This window comes from Ruditapes philippinarum, unplaced genomic scaffold, assembly GCF_026571515.1.
Source record: "Ruditapes philippinarum isolate M1 unplaced genomic scaffold, ASM2657151v2 ctg3138_1_1_1_1, whole genome shotgun sequence".
Lineage (NCBI taxonomy): Eukaryota > Metazoa > Mollusca > Bivalvia > Venerida > Veneridae > Ruditapes > Ruditapes philippinarum.
In genome coordinates this window covers 53,789-76,680 of record NW_026855510.1, presented here as the reverse complement: position 1 = coordinate 76,680, position 22,892 = coordinate 53,789, and the positions used below count along the sequence as shown (strand labels likewise).

Below are 22,892 nucleotides of genomic sequence, written 5' to 3'. Positions count from 1 at the left end.
TCATCACTTTGGTTCCGAATCCCGCTAGGGACATTTGATAGCTTCGTGTGTAGAAGCTATCCAATTACCTTATGAAATGTTGGAGCTTCTACTTAGGTGCACGTGATACATGGAGGGACACCAGTTAAGGTGGAAAGATACCAATTGACCTCTTCAGTGTTGGTGCGACGAAAAACCCAATTTCAATTTTACGCTTTGTATCTTCACGCATTTTATAAAGTATACATAAAATGAAATAAAAAAATTAAGATCCGGTAATTTTTGTTATACTTTTCAGTTAAGATACAATTAGCCCTCATGCATATTTATCATGCAACTGCTATGGTAACTGCCCGATAACACTTGCCTGATAATTATTTTTGATATCAGGTCAGTAACCTGATATCAAAAATAAGCCCCGCCCATTTTAACGGACTTTTTTCAATTGGTTATATTCTCATTTTCACCAGCATGTGAATTCTACAATGTAATCTAATACCCTTACAAGTCTTGAATCAAGATGTGATATTTATTTATAATTTCGATTTCAATTACGAATAAATTAGATAGCGAATAGTTTTAGTACCAACTAAATGAAGTGACGTCATAATTTATATTGCAAATGACATCATCGATTCGATGTTCACGTCATTCTATACATGTACTGGCATGCGAGCAGTTCCCGTACAGAAGCAGTACCCGTATTTTTCATTTAAACGCTTGATTTTTACATGCATTCTTCAAAAATTCATTTCAAATCAAGAAGATATATAAACGAGACAAAATCTTAGTATCAGTTCGGCAGTACGTATAAAAAGTCTCATTTTAAATCACTTTCACCTGTGCGTTGTCAAAACGTGACCTTGTTTTATCTGGGGGATTCCGTCCTTGCGCGCATGCGCAAACATACTTACACGTGAGGCATGTTAAAGGGTTTTCCACTTATACCACCTGTTTACAGATAACAAGGCAATGTGATGAAAACTTGTTTAATTATCAGAATTTTGACCAATATTACTATATAAAATAATTTTATGGCTTTGATGCGTAAAATATCATGCATACAAGCATGCCATCGCATGTGAATGCGTTGGGGGTAACGGTACCGGGTAATAGATACACGCGTTTAGTCTACTTTCTATTTCCTGAATTACATCTATTAATCTCTTAGAAAATGGTCTGTTCAACAATTATAAATGAAAAATAGGTCTGATATAACAAAATTGTATAATTATAATGGGTTAAATTTTATGTACGGGAACTACTTCTCTTCATACAAAATAATGGATAATTTCGGTACCCCATATGAGGCCTCATAACTAAGGGTTATTCTATGTTTAGAACATGATGGAATTTCCATGATTTGTGTGACGAGCCGAATATTGATGTGTAACGTTCAAATTTTGGTGAGTGAGCGTAATAAAAAATAATGTTTAAGTCACTACGATTTTTGTACGGGAACTGCTCGCATGCCAGTACTCATAACAAACAGGCTAGACGATTTTCTTTGAGAACTTGTAAATGTTTACTTTATTTCGCCGGATTACTATTTAATAAGTGAACTTTAAAAAATAAGACGCATGTTTGTGTAGCTTGTGTTTGATTGCCGATTTGACTTTTCTTTGATTGAAATTATCGTGAACTTTTGAATTTGACAATTCAAGACAAAAATTGCAGTAAAGTTTAGTTTATGTGATTCTAAGTGGATTTTTGGTTTGATGTTTAAATTAAAGGTAAGAATTTTATCGTATAAGGCCTACATTCTGTTGTATCTTTTATCCGAATCGAAACAAAAAATGGCCGCCATTTATAAATTCAAAGTTTCAGGGGCGGAGGAATTTATTTTCAAGAATTATTTCTTTAAACAAAAATCCCCCTTTTTAACGAAATTCGATATTTAAAAGTAGATTATTTTGTTATTTTGACAGTTATTATGTGTTACATGATAAATAGAAAAACATGCTACTGTCTTTTGATATCAATTTTATCAGGCTCGGCTGATATGGGCAGAAAGGGCTCGGCAAGCCTCGCCCTTTCTAGCCCATATCAGCCTCGCCTGATAAAATTGATATCAAAAGACAGTAGCATGTTATTCTCTATATACTGTGCAGTATAGATCAAAATTACGTCCCCTGCAACGCAATTATTTTAAAGAGTGACGTCCCTTGTCACGCATGACGTCGTTACTTAGAGACGTCGTTTACGTCAATCAGAATCAGTATAGCTTCTGAAAACGCTACCAAAAGAAAACATATTTAGTGAGTATTTTTATTTTATTCGTAATACAAATACCTGGAATTACTTGTTTGTATTCCCATAAATTCGGAGATAAATAGATCATGAATTTAGATATATACATCTTAATTTATCATCAGTCAAGCATTGTATTATAGGGTAGCCTTTGTTAAGAGTTCAAGTAATGAGTAATATGCAACGACTACAGTCCTAACAATTTTGCCCAGGGTTTTCATTTCGTACAAATATGCATGTTTTTTCTTGAATTAAGACAAATTTTCATGTTATTCTGTTAATTTTCTTTATTTGATTTTAAAAAAGAAAAAATATATGACAATATATATGGCATGCATAGTCTGACTTTTTTCAGTTAAAACAGAAATTTAATGACATTATTTGCAAAAAAATGAATATTGTTCTTATTTTAATTATCACAATGGTTGTATATGATGTCTGCTGTATGAATGTCTGTGTCCCGCAAACCAAGTTTTCAAGTTTTCAAGTTTTTATTGATATCTCAAGGCCCAACTGGGCATGTGAGAAAACAACAATATAACAAATGTTTACAAAACAAAGTAAAGTGATACATAATTGAAATGGCAATGTTATGAACATAATTATGTACATAAAAAAAGAGAACAAAATAGAAATAAAAAATAGAATAAAAATATAACATATTTATACTTAACAATTTAGAATCGGAGAATGAGATCAAAATGAAAAAAAAAATATCAATATTTATTATATACTTATAAAGGAAATATTGAGAAATATTGATGAAATAAAATGCGTATTTTTATTTTTCCACATTTTCACCGTAAAAAAAATAATTTTCACTGCAATGCAACATATTTTCCGTATTTTCACTGGTGTCTTGCGGGCTACTTTCTTTTAAATTCTACCAATACACAAAATTTAAGGGAAAGTTTTTCAAATTTTATCGCAAAAAAGAGAAAAATGTACATAATAAACAGAAAATTCAAGTTTTTTCTATAAATACATGATTTATTTTCATCTTGTGGCATGAAAATTACCATATTTCACTCGTGGCTACCGCCACTCATGAAATATTTATTTTCATACCACTCGATGAAAATAAATCATGTATTTATAGAAAAAACTTGAATATCCTCTATTTATCACATAAACCGCGGCACAGGAGTGTAATAAAGCCATTTAATAAAAACGATATTACACTAGACAATATTACACTAGTGTAATAACACTTTGACGTCACGTCATTTGCGCTATAAACATAGCGTTAAAGCGCGCTAATGTTAGCGTTACACTATAGGCGCGTCAAAGAAAAATGACTCTTTTTAACAATTTACCGTTCTTATTTTATATATGTGATAAATAGAATATTATATTCGTGTAGATTCAATACTAAATTTATTGAACTCGTTGAATAAAAGAATATTATGCTCGCCAGAGGCTCGCATAATATGATTTTATTCAACTCGTTCAATAAATTTAGTATTAAACCTACACTCATTCAATATCCTCTATGTATTATTAAGCACAAAGATTATTTTCTTACAGAATATTGCTAGATTGAATAAAACATTTTTGCTTTCACTATTCATTAAATTTGAAAAATTAATAATGTTAGGTCTATGAAAAAATGAATTGTCTAAATATGTCTTTCTCAGGTGTTGAAAATAGGAACAGTGAAATAAATAATCAAATTCATTACCTAACAAATTATCAGAACATAAACAGCACACTCTTAGACTTCTATCCAAATTAAAAAATCTACCTGTTTCAATTGGCATTTTGTGGTTCATACATCTAAATTTGAAAAACGCTATTGCTAAATCTGTTGGTAAAATGTTAAAGTATTTTTCAAAACCAAATTGAGTTTTAAAAATTCTATAATTCAGACATTTACTGGATTCATGAATAGAAGATTGCCAATCTTGAATAAACTGATCCTTAATTCTAGCAGAAATAATTTTCTTAAAATGTGGGACAGAACTAACTGTTTGAAAAATCCAATAACTTGACAGACCGAGAGAATCTAAAGAAGTATGCACAAATTTCAACCAAGGAAAATCCACATCAAAATCAGAGTAAAGTTTCTTTGACATACAGCATAAAACAAATTTTATCCTTTTTATCATTAATCAATTTGCCCCAATAGTTCAGAACTCTTGACTTAATTTGCAAAGACAAAGGCAATATTCCTATCTCGCCATAAATCATACATGATGGGGTAGATTGCTTCAGTCCGAAAACTAATTTAATATATTTCAATTGGAAACGATCAATTATTTGTACATTTTCTACGCCCAAGACCTCGGATCCATATAAAATAATAGGAGCCACCATTGCATCAAATAAACTCAATTGTATATCAAATGAGAGACTTTGTTAACACAGAAAACATAGCTTTTCGAGCTTGATCAATCAGTTTTTTTCTTGTGCCTAAAAATTTTCCGTTAAATGAAAACTGAACCCCAAGATAATCAAAACAATCTACAATCTCAAGTATGTTACCCTCAAATTCTAGAGGATTAATATTATTCCACCCCCTTTTACTTTTACAGAACACAACAATTTTTGTTTTGGCAGTGTTTACCTTTAAACCCCAAATATTACAGTAATCAGACATTGCATTTAATGCTTTTTGTAACTCATTAGGACTTTCAGCTAAAATAACTGTATCGTCAGCATAGAGCAACATAAACAATTTAAGATAAACTTCAAATCATCTGTGCTTAAAGTGTTACTAACACTGTTAGACAGGAAATTTAAACCTTCAAATCTTTGAGACAGGAACGAGTTCAAGTCATTTAAAAACAAAGAGAATAAAACTGGGGATAAATTTTCTCCTTGTCGGACGCCAAAAGTCAGAAAAATGGTCACTGACTCTAACACAGGACTTAATATTTTCATACATATTGTGTATTATCTTAAAACATTTACCATCTATATTTGAACTTAATAACTTGTTCCATAAAGCAAGTCTATTTACAGAATCAAAGGCTTTTCTATAATCAATAAAAGCACAAAATAGTTTTCTTTTGTTAGCCAAGTACAAATCTATTAAACATTTAAGTGAAAAAATATGATCAACTGTAATGTATTTTTTTTCTAAACCCGGCTTGCTTTTCACAAAGAATATTATCAGATTCTAAAAATTTATTCAACCGACTATTCACAACAGATGTAAATAATTTACCAAAACAGCTCAAAATTGTTATTCCCCTGTAATTGTCAGGATCATTAATATCACCTTTATTCTTGTATAAAGGAAGAATTACCCCTTTACTCCAAATTTCAGGGAAGAAACCTGAATCAAAAATAATATTAAATAGTTTGCAAACAACTGGTAACATTGAACAGGGCAAATTCTTAAGATATTCATTTAAGATATTATCCATTGGTGATGCAGATTTGTTGCTCTTTAAAGCCTTTAAAACTGACTGAATTTCATTAACTGTAAATGGTAAATTTAACTCCTCATTGTAAATTCCAATGGTCATTGCGACAATACAATAAATATCAAATTTTCTTTTATATCACTTGCATAGTTACTTTATTTTGTTTGCCCCCCCCCCCCGACTTATTAATATCTTGTTCCGTTTAAAAGTTACTTTAAATTTTGTTTTACAATACTAGTAGCTTGTAGTTTGTCTTACTTTCTTTCTTTTTTTTACAGAAATGACTCGAATTACGAATGAAAGAAATTAAAGAGCCAAAGTCTCCCAAAACTCAAGGAAAGACAGGACAATTTGTCCATGGCCAAGGTGAGATAAAGTCATCCCATAGCCAAGATAAATTTAAGTCTTCTTTGTGCCAATGCAAGCCTTCTCATAACCAAGTTGAGGCGGGGATTGTCACACCCAAGGATGTAATCGTTCAAATTTTAGACGAGACCATGTTGCCCAGAAATGATTGTGACACCATTAGCTCCAGCAATTGCCAAAGTAAAACAAATTCGAAAGGTATGGAACTTTAATTTATTCATAGAACCTGTATTTTATGTTATTCATTAGAAAGTCACATGAGTTAAAGAATTTCAATTTTCACAAATATTGGTATGATTTCAGTTAAAGGAATTCAAATGAGGCACAAAAGCCTAAAATATAAAAAAAAAAATAAAATTCTTTCATTGACCAGCTAGGGCACTTAAAAATGAAAGATATGCAAATTGATTATTAAGAAACATAAACAGAAATTGAAAATGCTATTTTTATGTTATTCTTGTTATCACTTTGAGTGAAAAGCCTTACGATGTTTTCCTTTTTGGAGTTTGATCTCCATCAAAGGGAACATTAATCTCGAAAAATTATTTCCAGTCCAATCGTGTCACGTGTGGAGTCCCTTTAATGTGTGCTACTAAATCCCGCTGAAAATGAATCTGTTTTTCATAAAAATAACTTATTGTACTTCTTACAGTAATATGACGGTTTCCAATTACTATTTTAGTAATCTCTTAACATTTTACAGGTAAAACGAAACGTCTGAGAAAATGGGAGGTGTTCCCCGGTGGGAATAAATTTTGTTGTAAAGGAAGATATATCCGTGGACCTGATAGCACCGGATACTTGATCACTCTCGCCTTGATCTTGATCATAGGTATTATTGCATTATAATAGTACGGATTGCGGCCTTCGTGGTCAATTTCTACGCATTAAAACTAACAACCGGTGTGAAATAGCCCTGAGGCCGATATTATTGGCGTCCGCGCCGAAGCGCGACGCCCCTTATGGAATGAAATCAGATTTTGTGAAAGGGCGACAGCAACTCCTCGGGCCTTTTCGTCGGTCATAATAGCCGATCATTCCGATTGGTATGAGGGTTTTTGATTATCAAAAATGAAATGTCGCGAACAATGTAGCAACTGGAGAATTTCGCAATGCAAATATATTCAAATGAAATAATCATTTCCGTCAATTAATCGCGCTCTTCGGGGGTTTTTATTAATCATTTTGTAGTACATGGATTGTTATTGTTGTACATGTATCCGTAATCTGTAAATAGAATTATGACCTTAACATTGTGAAAGTCCGAAAATCTATTTATGGAGGGATGTTCTATTCGCCCGTCTCCTATCAGTAATTCCCGGTCTCTCCCGGTCTATTTTGACCGGGATTTACTAGAGACCGGCGAATAGTTCCACACGTTTATTGTCCGGTCTCTCCCGGTTTTGGAGTAGATGTTTGATATCATTACAGATAAATATTTTTTTTTCCAAAATGAATGTTTGTCACTTAGTTTTGTTACAATAATTAATAAACACAGGTCAACTCTCAAAATTGATTATTATTATTATACATATATGTATATACAATAATTGAGTAAAAAGGTACATTTTTATGGTATTAATATGACACCATCAACTTTGAAACATTTTATTTAATTTGTAATTCGTGTTTAGTAAAGATGCTGAGGAATTATTCTAAGTTACAAATTAAATTTTATGCTTTATTCAATTGATTGATAATTTAAAAAATGATAAAGACAAATACAAATGTACATGTACATTGTTTAAGAATAAACAATATAATGTATTGAAATATTAACCATAATTTACTGACTTTTCCAGTTTATTTTTGACTTATAATCGTCGGTAAATATGACAATTGAATTCTTAAAATCTATTTTACAATTATAATAAAAAAGTAGTAAACGTAAAAACTCAGTATTAAAATAACACATAAAACACAAAAAAAGGAAGAAAAAGAAAACAATATTCATGAAATATGTAAAAAAAATTAAAATAAATATTACAATTATTGTATAATAAAACAATTATGCTCAACATGGTGATATAAAGAGGGGGTCTTCGCTAACAGCGATAACATAATAAGGGACAACACACAAGTGTGGTGTTGACCATGCCTTACACAAATGGATTAAAAATGATTGTATATATCCGTTGCTATTAATAATCACGATATAACATAAATTTTATGACCATAAAAAATAATTATAATATAATTTATAATATTATATATGTATTTTATTATTTCAAAAATGTAAAAGAACTATTGATTTTGACTACTATTTTGTATGTTCCAAAGAAAATACCACATCAACTTGAAATTCTATCAAATCACCAATATTAATGATAATATCCAAAAATACCCCCTATATAGTATAAATAAACTTATACCATATGGAAAGTATATTTTGAATATCATTGACCTGTATATTTTGGATATTATCGTTAATATTGATAAAATTTCAAGTTCCTGTGGAAAAAAAAAACAAGTAATATTCTAATCTCTAGCATGCCTACCAAAGTTCATAATGAACAATGTCTTTCGTCCGCTCATTCATAAGTGATATACAATTCTGGTAAAAACCAATTAACCATTGAAAAGTTTATAAGAATATCTTTTATAACATGCTTTTCGGTGGTTTATAGAAATATATCAGCGAAATAAAAACTGGTAATTTCACTGTTTTAAACAGTGAAATTACCAATTTGATAATTTCACTGTTTTGAATTTAAGCCCGTTACGTTGTTTTAGTGAAATACCAGCGTGCACAGTACTGGAAACCATAAATGACGTCACGTTGTATTAGTATTTGGCGCGGTTTTCATTTAGTACTAGGTTAAAAAGTCTTTTTAAACGTTTCTTTGCATGTAATAAAAAGAAAATTTGTTAAGTTTAGTGTAAGATTAAAATATATTTCACCATGTGAACACCAAAAGTTCATTTTTAACTCGTGGCTGCGCCACTCGTGAAATATACCTTTTGGTACTCACTCGGTGAAATATATTCCGATCTTACACTGAACTAAACAAATATCCTCTATGTCATCATATGTCTACTAGTTCATCTTCACTTGCTGGACGCCCTTTGCTGCTTTGCATCAATGCTTTTCTTGTTCTCATTTATAATGGTTATATTGCGTTAATAACTAGTGATGTCATGTGATTTACTTAATTATCGATTTTTTACCTTATTTTAACTTTTATCAGTGAATTGTCATTTAAATAACTGAAGGCTAACATGGGCAGTGAAACCTCACATCAATTAACGCATTACTTTTAAAGTAATAATTCAAATCAATGCATATTCATTCCCACAAAATAATTCACTTAACTAAAGGTTTCTAACATCAAATTAGTTTTTGAACGACTATTTACCGTGATTTTAAAAATGCACTATATTTCGACAGTATTATTACTGTTCAGATTTAATTAACCACTACTTCTCGAAACATACGTACCCTTTATGTTATGTAGTATAATCTTTGTTTGATGGTACATGTACTAGTCTATTAGATGCATGATTTTATTTAATAGGAGAAAAACAAGTAAACTGTCACAATAACAACATAAATTTAGCAGTAAAAATGTGCATAAATGACCGGTGTGACTATATAGAAAGATTTCCATTTGACTGACAGGGTTTTTCACTTGTCATATGTATATTTTATTTTTCAACGTAAATCAATCTATATCATCGTTGCTGTTCATATTTTGATAATAAGATTTTTAATTGTTTCTATTTTAGGAGGGCTGTTTTTCGCCTTCGACAGCGTGTATCTGTCAAAAAGAGTAAGCCCAGTTGTTCCAGCATTAGGGGTGCCCATCTTTCTTCTTATGCTGGTATTGTTCAACGTGACCGCTTTTACTGACCCCGGAATTTTACCACGAGCCACCGCTTACGATATTGAAAAACAGGAAAAAATTAACTACAAAACAGACGACAACGGGTCGCGTTACACAGAAACAGATATCAAAGGAAGAGTATTCCAGCAGCAATACTGCAGAACGTGTAAGATCTACAGACCGCCCAGGTCATCCCATTGCAGTGTCTGTGATAATTGTGTGGAAAGGTTTGATCACCACTGCCCATTTCTCTCCAATTGCATCGGAAAAAGAAATTATAAACATTACTTTATTTTGTTAATTATATCGACCGTGCTATCATGTTACGTCATTGGCTGTAACGTGGCAGTTATCTCCTTCCGGGCACAAGAATATCCAATCAACGAAGCTTTTATGAAGTCAATACCCAGTGTTATTGAAGGAATCCTTTGCTTACTAATACTGTTAACCGGACTTTTATGTCTTGTAGTTTATCATGCACGTCTTGTTTGCCGAGAAGAAACCACGAACGAATCATTAAAAGACACATTTGCTAATAACATAAACCCATTCAGCCAGGGTAGCTGGTACTCTAACTGCTTTTATATCCTGTGCACGCCTAAAGCACCAACGTTGTTGGACAGACGAGGATTTGAAGATGATGCAGACGTTAGCCAGGAGTCAAGTAGAAACCCACCAACTCCACCAATTTAAGGACTCTAATCTTTTAATTAACTTTTCAGAACAATATACTTGATATTTTTTGTAATTGCCGTTATCAAGAAAAAAATGTCAATATTAGTATTTGAGATTTTTTGAGGATTCATTTTGCCTGTTGGGTTGTCACTTTCTTATTGTCAACACACGTTGCCTTTTATTAAAAAAAACTGTATCACTCCTATGAATGGTATTGTTTTGTTGTTGTTTTTTATTGTTTATATTGTTGTTGTTGTTTTTTGTGGTGTTTTTTTTAAAGCCAAACAAATTCATGCTTTGTTGTTTATTTAATCATTTTAGCTCAACCTTTGAAACAAATTTCGAGCTATTTTTAAAGTCAGGTTGTCGTTCCAAATGCCATTCAAAAACATTTGACACACGTGGATGGTCTTCTCATTTTCTTCCTTAGTTCATTTAGGGGCCTCACTTGTCCCTAACCGCTGTAGGTTCAACAATTACTCGGGGCGTCGAACTATACATGCGAGGAAGCCCGTTTAGGGTCCAACTGCGGAATACCTATCCGCGTGCGCACATAATAGTTATCGCGTGCGCACGTAATAACTATCCCTTTAGAACGTAATAGCTATCGTGTGCGTACGTTTGAGTATCGCGTGGCCACGTAAAAGCTATCGCGTGCGCACGTAATAAATAAGTAAGAAAATCATATATCACCTTTATGCAACCGTAGATACTACCTCATTGTTGTTTAGAATATATTTTAAATCATTTAAAAAACTTAAATCATCGGAAAGAAACGTCGTAAATTAATAACGATAAGAATGGAAATGCTGCATATGTGTTTGGGTTCTGGATACTGCACTGGTAGAAACTTTCACTGTAAAATGCTGAACAGGGATATTCCATAAGTTAATTTATGACACCAATGCAGAGGCAGGAAGTTTCTGATTGGCCGAAAGTGACATAAAAACGGTATAACAGAACATACAGAAAACCCAGAACAATTTTTATATCCGCCTTTTCGATCAATTACAATGTACTAAGCAGAACAGTTTTTTTAAGTAGAATTTTATGGAAGAATGTGAGACAAATGTGCTTCGAGTGTCCTTTCTATTGTGTGTCGAACACATCAGTCTCATTTCCAATCTGTCGCAAATATGAATATTTTCGAACACATCGGTCACACCTCGTGAGATAAATGTGTTCCGAGACAAATGTGCTCCTACATTGCTTTCAGATGATCAAAGATAAGTTAAAACTACTTTTTTCTGACAACAATCATTTATTGTTGCCCAACCCATTTGCTTTTTATTATCATATACTCATAATTTGTATAATATTTGACATGTATTTGATGCAATGAAATATGTTTAAACTAACAACGTACGTATTTGCTAATTTTGTCAAGAATTCGAAGGATGTAAACCTATTTTGGGGCCATAATGAAATTACATCAGCATATAAACTTCTATGCAACAAGACTTTTAGTCGGAATTAGAGCAATTTTCTTGATTGTCTATCCTGAGAAACTTTTATATTTCTTTATTTTACATGCGTGTAATTTCAAATAACTCCCGAGCTCCATTCAGAGAATGTGCTACCTCTTGTTTGCAAATCAGTAAGTCGGCTGTGAATTTATTGTTATAATAACAGAGACTAAAGAGTTGTGTAGACAATTGACACTTTTAAGTTAATATAAAAATAAAATAAAAAAAAGAAACAAAGAAGAAGAAGAACTAATTTTAATTCCTGATATTTCTTATCAAAATAATATCGTTCTTTTATTTTGTAAATGCTTTGTATTGTCTAATAAACAATGTAAATTACCATTATCTTGTCATTTTTAATATTGTGATAGAATAAATTGGCATTCGCTATTGCACATGGAAATTGTTGTTTTAATTTGTAAAAGGAAATAGTTATCATGCTCGCTGGACGCTTGCTTTATAAGCTGTGCCTGAGCACGCTTATAAAACATCTTATGACATATAGTTACATGTACAAACGATCTAAAGAATTATTATATGAATATACTAGACAAAATTGCAAATACCTTTAAACGCCATAAATGACATTGACATCATCGATAGTGTTAGTATCATTAATATTGCACCAAATCTTTTAATTATTTCCATATCTGCGCTAGTAATAAAATGCCTATCATTAATTTTCTTTCTGTCGCTTGTTCTGAGGACGGTATATACAATTGAATGTTTCCTGTGCCAAGATTTATATTCATTGATAGAAATTATAATATCTGATTCAATAACTTTTGAAACCTCTGTTTGTCAAGCTGTTTTACTTAAAATAACAATAGCAGCCATTTTTAGCAAAGGGTCTCATATATAAGAAATGCATCTGGTGATAAATTGTCCGGTGTTAATACGAATACGAGATTGAATACATTGTAACTATAATGCACTATTACAACATTAAATAATGCAATAACAAAATATTCTTTATTTTTTAATTGGCTAAATATTAATATATTTTAGTATATTTTGTTGATCCTTATAATAACAATTCTGTTCAGGCCAAGGAATAAGTTGTTGTTTTTGTCAGATAATGTGTAACATAATTAAGCCGCGTCACGACAAAACCAAAATAATGGGTTTGCGACCAGCATGGATCCAGACCAGCCTGCGCATCCGCGCAGTCTGATCAGGATCCATGTTGTTCGCTATCAGTTTCTCTACTTGTAATAGGGTTGGTAAGCGAACAGCATGGATCCTGATCAGACTGCGCGAATGCGCAGGCTGGTCTGGATCCATCCTGGTCGCAAACCCATTATCTTGGTTTTGTCATGACACGGCTCAATTGTCCTTTAAGTATTGAAGTCATAAGTAAAGAAACCATGAACAAAATATAAAAGTATTAATGAAATAATAAGATATACATGAAATAAAATGAAATATTTCTATTCTCTATTCAGTTTCACAATAAAAAAGCAAAATGGTTAGTTTTAATAGAGATCAAATTGTCTATACCGATAAAGTCTATTTATAAAATATTATTTGGTTTTATTGGTTATTTTTATCATTTTTGCGTATGAAAATATAAAACTGAAACCAATTTTGGCAAAATGTAAAGTAATTCTTATTTTACCTTTGTACATGAACTGGCATATTGTACTTCATTTTTTTCACATCATTTCACTTTATTGTTCCATATTTTCACAGATTACATAATACACATTTAACATGTATCAAGCAATAACATGCGAACGAAGAGTACCAAAACAAAAATATTTAGTATAGGTAACAACAGGATCAAAAATATTCTAATAAATTATGTTTAACTTCATCGACATATGTTTTATTTGACTGCAAAAGGCACACAATGAAAACCCAATAAAATGACGAACAATGTTTAGAGAATTTATGTCAATCTAACACAAACGATATTTAGTGTTTCAATGAATCATCAAACATTTACTTTTGTAAATCGGCTGAATTAAATCAGTCTAGTAAATCAACAGTTTAAAAAAATACCATTTGTATAAGATAGTAGTTTTTGGGCTATTTTAATAAGTTAAATAACAACGTTACTAAAAGTACCTTCTTCTTACACATAATTTTATTATCAAAACATGGCGCATTTCATTTGTACTTGTAATTTTATTTTGTAAAAAAAATGACTCCGATCCAAATGTTGCTCTGGCCTATTACAATAAGAATTCTACATACTGTATTCTAGATTTCAAGCTGTGTAAGATTAGTTGGTATTAACTTGACAGGTTTTATGTGTAATGACAAATATCAAGACTCCGTATGAAATCAACACGTGTTACACTATAATAACATAATTGAGCCGCGTCACGACAAAACCAACATAGTGCGTTTGCGACCAGCATGGATCCAGACCAGCCTGAGCCTCCGCGCAGTCTGATCAGGATCCATGCTGTTCGCTTACCAACTCTATTACAAGTAGAGAAACTGATAGCGAACAGCATGGATCCTGATCAGACTGCGCGGATGCGCAGGCTGGTCTGGATCCATGCTGGTCGAAAACGCACTATGTTGGTTTTGTCGTGACGCGGCTTATATTTCATATTAACGTCACCCCATCCACTGCAAAAAATCGATTTATCATTTTTTTGATAATAATGTGTATTTATTAAATCAAAACCATTGTCATTGTTTGGCTTTTTAAAAGTTTTATGCACTTGATTCATTAACGCACGTATAATATAACAGAATATGACATACTATTGTAGAAGACTTCTACATGTATACTAAGTGTTTTAGATATAAAGGTATCAAAGATTGTATGATACACCTAAAACGTCATTAAGCTTATATGACAATTTCGACGACAAGTGCATAAAACCTGTCGAAAATATTTACAACGAATTTATAAAACAGCACAAATTCTAAGTTTTAGAAAAAATATCTTTAAGCACTTCATAACTTTACAGAAACAGTACTAACGTCACGATTATCCAATGAAAATCGACGCAATATTATATGATACATAGCAACGTACTTATACCAGACCCGGCTTTCACCAACATTCTCAAACCACTTTAGTTTAAATATTTTAGTGTTTTCAATATGGATGTTAACAGATGAAGTGTAGGAACATTAAAGTAAGTAAAATCAGAAGCAGCAAAAATTGTGATTTTGTTGCTTACATACGAGGTAAAGGAACGCAATCAATAATTGTATCAACTTTTCAGGATGCCACAAGTCTTATCATTAAATCAGAGTCCCTTCTTAAAATACGTTAGTGGCAAAAATCTAAAGCTGTATTGTAATCATATAAGATATTCATGTGCTGTTTAAAATTCCTTGTACTAAGGATACCATATCCTCTTTAAGATAAAAATTAATTAAAGGGCTAAGAATAAGGTAAAAACTGTATGAAGATTTTTGATTGATTATTCGAAATATACAACGATATTAAAGTTTATTCAAGTGATTTATGAAATACCCGTTTTACATTTAATGAAACAATCCAGAAGTATGATAAAAATGAACGTAATCCAAGAAACTATTTGTGAAAGCTGTTATCCAACTTGTGGCGGACTTGTCGTTGTTTGATTGCCGCTGAAAAATAAAAAATAAAGACACAATAATAAACTCATTCAGTTGATTTCATTATCTTAGAAACTAGCAAAAACTAGCAAGACAGTTCCTGTGATTCATTAAAACTTAATAAGTACACAAGGTGTTCATATTTGTTAAATCAGATGTTGTTTTTACCTGAATTCATATGTCAGCCAAAGTCGATGCATCATGGTTACATATATATACAAGACTTTGGAAAAGATCTCAAGATAAAACCTTATTTCATGTATTTTTAACTAAATATCTTCAAGTAATTTTCATTTGGATTGATTGTCTTAGCGAAGTGCTTTGATAATGTAGCCGTCTGTTACAGAAGCATCCTCAGACACGTCTATAAATTTTCACTTACCTTTTTTCGCAGATAACTAAAGCATTTTGAGTACACGGTGTTACTTTATACTGTTCCATTGTTGCTGTTCCAAATGCAAGACATCCTACTGGTTCTCCGCCGTCGATGAAATCGATATAAGTTAGGGGCGTTCCGTTGTTCCAAAGGAATACATGTTTTCCTCCCTTGGCACCGACCCAGAATAACTGACCTGTGAATATAACTATGAAAACCCCGGAAATTAGTCAAAATATTTTACTCCAACTACTTTTAATTTGGTAAATATAATGTGCACAGTTATAGAGCGTAATTTTAAATTCTTTTTTTTTCTATTTTCAAAAAAGTGGATATTGGAATAGTTAACACTTTTGGGAGATTGTTCTTGTCACATGATATTTAACACAATTCCTTTACATTTTGTTTATATCATTATTTCTTTTTTTAAACGTTTTAACATGTAATCGTATGTTATCAATTACTTAAAAACAAAGACGAAATCTTATTTACATTCTTTGAGATTCCTCTTGAGTGTACTTGTAAGTAAGTAAACAAATGGTTTGCTATTGTCGATACCGCTAAAACTGAAACTTACGTTCATATGTCTTTCTGATAACACCAATAAGGGCATCCTTCTCAGCTTTTGTCTCAAGCTGTACAATGTCGCCACCAAAACTGTCTGACTTACACAGAGCCTGTATATGGATACTTTACATGAATATAAATCTTATTTCTTTTTATTTTCCCCATTTTTGAGTATAAATAACTGAAAGCTGTAAGTGGGTACATGATCATCATCTATTTATTTGCAGGTATTAAACCAAAATTTACAATTAAATATACCCAACATTTGCCCCTATCATGAGAGAATGAACAGATATTGGGCTCAGCAAAGCATGTCTAGAAGATGAAATTTGAGCAATGTAGGATTATATGTTGTGATTGTAAATACTAATTAGCAGAGGTCATCATTAAAATCTGTTCAACAATTTAACACGGCTTTCGAGTAAATGTCAAACGTAACATTGTGTTTGTTCTTGTTGCTCTTTTTTCTAATTTTACTATTTCAAAACTTAAGATATATGCCTCTTTCTCTCGTTTAGAAAAACGATAAAGTGATTTTTCACCAAGTCGATTGCAGAAGTATTCATAGAGAAATTATTGTTAGGGAAAGAACCATGTCCTGGAGTGCAGAATATAAGATTGGTTATTTGAGTTTGATTTCTACTTATATTTAAACTTTAGTTTGTCGGTCTGTTCCTATGTTTCTGTTTAATAGTTTTTTAAATATTGTTTGTGTAAGAAAAGCAGTAGATTAATCTTAACTCTTATGGTGACTACCCATGCGTCCAGTGCAGACAACGATCAGCCGGCACAGCCGTGTAGGAGCACATTTGTCTCGGAGCACATTTGTCTTACCTAAGACCGATGCGGTCGCATTTGTCCCACGTGAGACAAATGGGACCTCAAATGTCTACCCTAAAAAACTCATTTGTGTGACAAATGTGCTCCGATCAAGTTGTCGTGTCTCGCCCGATTCTGCGAGGTGCGATATTCCATAATATGGCATTACCCGGATTCTTTTAGGAACTCATGCACGTTGTAACTGCTTTTCAATTGCGGATCTGAAAGCATCACTTCTCTGAAAATGGCGATATTTTTAATTTGTTTCTGATGGAAACAAAATACGTGTGGGATAGTCATCTTATTTTCTTCTTTAGATCTCCGTGGCCGGGTGATTTAAAAAAACTACTTGCCTCTAACCGTTGTAGGTTTGACACTCACTCGAAGCGTCGAACTACTCATGCGAGGAAGCCCGTCCAGGGTCCAAATGCAGAATACCTATCCGCGTGCTCACGTAATAGGTATCGCGTGCGCACGCAATAACTATTCCTAATTTTACGAACGTAATAGCTATCGCATTCGCCAGTAAAAGTATCGAGTGGCCACGTAAAAGCTTTGGCGTGCGCACATAATAAATAAGAAAATCCTAAGTTCCTTTTATGCCACCGTATATACTACCTTCTTGTTGCTTAGAATAATTCCTAAATAATTTATAAAACTTTGAGCATCGAAAAGAAACTTATCACAATTGATAACGATAAAAATCTCGCTGCATATGTGCTTGGATTCTGGATACTGCACTGGTAGAAATTTTCATTGTGACACGCAGAACAGGTATATTTTTTGAGTAAATGTGAGACTCCTATGCAGAGGCAGGAAGTTTTTGATTGACCGGAAGTGACTTATAAACGGTATTATAGATACAGACAACACAGAACAATGACAGGTTGCCAGGAGACGGACGGGCATAATTATTACCCTTTTAGAATTTTATGGAAGAATGTGAGACAAATGTGCTTCGAGTGTCCTTTCTATTGTGTGTCGAACACATCTGTCTCATTTCCCATTTTTCGAAAACATGAATGTTTACGAACACATCTGTCACACCTCGTGAGACAAATATGCTCCGAGACAAATGTGCTCCTACACAGCCGTGCCTTAAAATGATAAATAATTTATTTAAAAATGAAAGGCGGGCAAGTCGATTTTTGGAAGTTATTTAGCGTGATAATGGTTAAATGCCAAGTACAAACCGTTGCAGATATGAAATTATTTGGTATAGGTATGACAACGTAGCATCTTCCATTTACTTCAAACCAACCTGCGCCGCAACTTGCAAGATCTCCAGCATAGACCACTGAAATATTTTATTTAGAAATTGAATTACATTTTAACAGTAATTTTCTAACATGACATAGACAAAACCAGTTTGCACCACAATTTGCAAGATCCCCTGAATATATCACTGAAATATTTTCTTTCGAAATTGAATGATATTTTAGAAGTTAGCTTCTAATATGACATAGATAAAAGACTTACTCTCTTTACGTACGATCAAAACTATAAAACTTTCAGAAAGTGGAAATTTCTACTCGATACTTCCAATCGTTTTTCTTTCTTTTTGTTTTTTGTTGTCGTTTTTAAAAAAAATTTTTTACAGAGTTTGAACTTATGATGCAAAAATGATTTTCTTTTCAGTAATTCAAATGATTATCTGAAAATTATTAGATAGTTATTACTTATATTTTAATAAAACGTCATGTCAGCTTTGTAAATAAAATCTTCAAATCTCCTTTTCGAAACTTGTCATTTCATAAGAAGAGTATCAATACTATAAATCAAAATACCAGTCTGATATATAAACCAGTTTTATTCTAAAAATGCTAAAAAAGTCTTCAAGCGTTCAATTATATCAAAAAGAACACCAACTTGCTTTTTTCATCAATATCATTACGGACCTTAATTGTCTATATTAAGGTCCGTGATATCCTCAGTACAGATGGATAAAGTAAAGCATAAAAAATATGTTGAACTGCTAAATTTTTAAGCAATTTAAAAAATGACTGAATAAAATCACGAACATAATTGCTCATCAGCTATAGAAAATGATGTTATATAAGACCAATATATTTTACCACTTATTAAGCAAGCGACAAGACCGAACAATCCGGATGTGCCCATTGTCACCTCAAGTATGTTGTAGTTTTCATACAGTATTCATTTATTTATAGAATATGTTGAAAATAATCTATGTATCATCAAGATAAGAAATAAAGATAATAATGTAGATAAGGTAAAAGGTCATATATGTCAGTCGATAAATATGGATTTTATGTTCTTACCTCATAATTAAATTTAGAAAATCTTACGTCTATTTAACTTGTTGCGCTGATAGCCCCCCCCCCCCCCCGGGTTACGACAGGTGACCAGAGCACAGTTCAGCCACAAAAGCGTTCCTGGGCAGACTGTCAGGCAGTATACCAGTACAAGTTGATGCCTTCACTTTCGCAAGGAACTGATAACGTTTGTACATGCCAGAGCAGAGGTACTGTGCTATTGACTGTAGAAAGGATTTCATGATCAATCACAACGAAAGTGACCTACACCGTCCAGGAAGAGAACCTTTATAATTTAATTGTTATACTTTTCAAAACGCCAAAATATAATATAGTTATATCGCCTTTACAAAATGTTTCATCCAGTAAAATATCTACTTTTATCACACACCCGTGCCGATTTTGCGACTCCGTAAATATGGTATTGCACGGCCGTGCATATATTTTGACGTGACGTCATTAGCGTTATACAAACATAGTGTAAAGACGCGCTAGAATGAAAAATGACTCTTATTTCACTTAAAACGGTCTTTATTTGGGTATGTGATAAATTAAATATTAAATTCGTGTAAGTTCATTACTGAATTTATTGCACTCGTTGAATAAAATAATATTATGCTCGCCAGAGGCTCGCATAATATAATTTTATTCAACTCGTGCAATAAATTCAGTATTGAACTTACACTCATTCAATATCCTCTATATTCATTGTTGTCTGTATCACAATATCAGGATAATGTATTTAGAAACAATCTCAATTCAAGCCAGATCTATTCTATTACTAGAATATATTTATATATTCCGGGTGCAATACTTTGATATAATAGAGATATTCGATATTAAAACACGAGTTTTACGTTGGGCTTAATGAAAATAATCCCCCCTCCCAAAAAAAAAAAAGAGAAAAAGATTTGATTTTTAAAAAAAAAGGAAAAAAGAAGAAGAAAAACCCAATAACTACAAAGTGTTCGAAATCTCCTTCACAGTGCCTGGCACTGATAGAAAAAGATGTTTTCACTCATTATTTAAATATGCGAAGGTTGAGTGGCAATATTACATGTCTCTGTTATTTAGGTGTCTCGTGAAAAGAGAGCGCTAAAAATGACTAATCATATCACTTGAAAGTATGCACACAAACAGATTTATATTTACATGCATCTTTTTAGTATTATATGGTTCATTTTTACGAATTCTGACTGTTTTAATGACACATGGCTGAAGTTTTACTTAATAACTAACAATGGGATGAATCTCACATGGATCTCAACATTGAGCATTGGCAGAAAGTATATGTATAGTTCCGCTGATCCAGATGAGGACTATATTAACACCATATGGTAAAATAGTCATTTCAAACTCTTTAAAGATATACTGTCTATGCTCAAATTTGATTTTTGAAAATATTGATAAATGCCACACAGTCACTGTGTATACAATGTATCTAAAATAAACATGTTTCGACTTCATTTAAAGTAGTTGTGTTATGTTTTGAACTATATACACAAAAGATGGTCTCAATATTAATATATATTGTCACTAAAAAAACTGGCAGTTTTTAGAAGAAAAGACCAACTTTAATTGACCCGTTATAAAGAATGCAGCTTCCCTTGCATTGTTTATTCATTTTTTTTATTCAAATAAAACATATTTGAACAGTAAAAATTTCATGGATTTCAATACATTTCTAATATAAAAATATTTTACCCAAAGACGAACATAGTTTATTTATGTAAAATTCAAAGGGTTTTTGAAGAAAACTGGAACGTGATAATTCTCTTTATATTTACACTGGCACATGCTTAAATCAATTTCATAACATATGCTATTATATATCAAGGTTTTTTTTTATGACAGTGAACACATTTTGACTGTTTTGCTTTATCTGGTCCATTTATTGGTAGCAATTAGTTTATAATTCTTTTCTCAAAAACACACTTCCTTTTTTTTTATATCTTTTTGAATGTTATCAACGGACAAGAAATAGAAATTGTAAACCATTTTAATTATCTTGGCACAGTTTTCAGCTACACTGGTAATTTTTCGTTGCACAGGGAACATTTGATTGGTAAATCTTTAAAAGCTTTAAATATGTTATTGTATAATTGTAAAGATTTTGATTTAAAGCCTACATTATTGTGCCAGCTTTTTGATGCATTTGTTGGATCAATTTTATCATACTCTTCAGAGATTTGGGGCTATAATAAGTCCAAAGACATAGAACGTATACACATGAAATTTTGTAAAAGAATTTTAAATGTTAGACAAAATACATGTTACGCAAGCGTATACGGAGATTTAGGTAGATATCCTCTTTTCATAAATAGATATGTTAGAATTATAAAATTTTGGTGTAGATTGTTAGTTACAGATAATATTATCTTGCAGAAGGTTTATGAACAAAGTTTATACGATTGTCATAAAGGTTGTAATAATTGGGTTAATGATGTTAAGAATATGCTTGATATGTATGGGTTTTCCGATTATTTTGTTAATATTAATAAAGTTGATTGTAAAATTTTTCCAAGATTATTTAAACAAAGACTGTTGGATAATTATAGACAAGAATGGAATACATCGATTGAAAACAGTTTAGTATTGGATCTTTATAAAAGTTGTAAAACAACACTACTATATGAAAATTATTTAGATATTTTACCAAAACACTATAGATTTTTTATTACAAGAATGAGAATGTCAGCTCATTCACTGAGAATTCAAACTGGAAGGTATGGTCAAAATAGATTGCCACGTAATGAACGATATTGTCTTTGCTGTAACAATGTTGATATAGAGGACGAGTACCATTTCATATTGATATGCCCATGTTTCTTAGAAATTAGAAAAAAGTTTATTAAAAAATACTACTATAAAAGGCCTTCCGTGATAAAGTTTATTGAACTACTATGTAGCAATAAAAAGAATATATTATTTAATCTGGTAAAATAGATAAAAGAGTCATTAAATTACAGAAATACTATTGTTAATTCTGTCAGATAAATTTGATTTATGAATATATATGTCTTATTAAAGAAATTCCATTCAACATTTTTATGTATAGATTTTTTCTGAAGATATGTCTGCTATGTAAACATGTATATTTAATTATGTTTAAAACAGTTTATCCTCAACACTATAATACCAATTTTTGTTAATTTGAAATAACATTCTAGAATAATAACTAAAGTAACGTGACATTGTCTTTAAAGTTTGTTTTAATGCATTGGAAATTAGTATTGAAAATGTATTGTAATGTATTGCAATGTATTATCACACTATGTATGATTATGATTATGTACTATGTACAAGTCGAAATAAAATAATGTTCTGTTCTGTTCTGTTCTGTTCTGTTCTGTTCTGTTATCATGAATTATATG

General features: G+C 31.7%; 1 protein-coding gene across 1 annotated transcript; it reads left to right on the top strand.

The window, feature by feature from the left end:
- The first annotated feature begins 2,082 nt into the window (after positions 1-2,082).
- LOC132743589 (palmitoyltransferase ZDHHC14-like) lies at positions 2,083-10,679 on the top strand. Its single transcript, XM_060732121.1, has 4 exons — positions 2,083-2,237; positions 5,879-6,164; positions 6,670-6,798; positions 9,693-10,679. The coding sequence occupies exons 2-4, from the start codon at positions 5,897-5,899 to the stop codon at positions 10,481-10,483; spliced, it is 1,188 nt and encodes a 395-aa protein (XP_060588104.1). The 5' UTR covers positions 2,083-2,237; positions 5,879-5,896; the 3' UTR covers positions 10,484-10,679.
- The last annotated feature ends 12,213 nt before the right edge of the window (positions 10,680-22,892 follow it).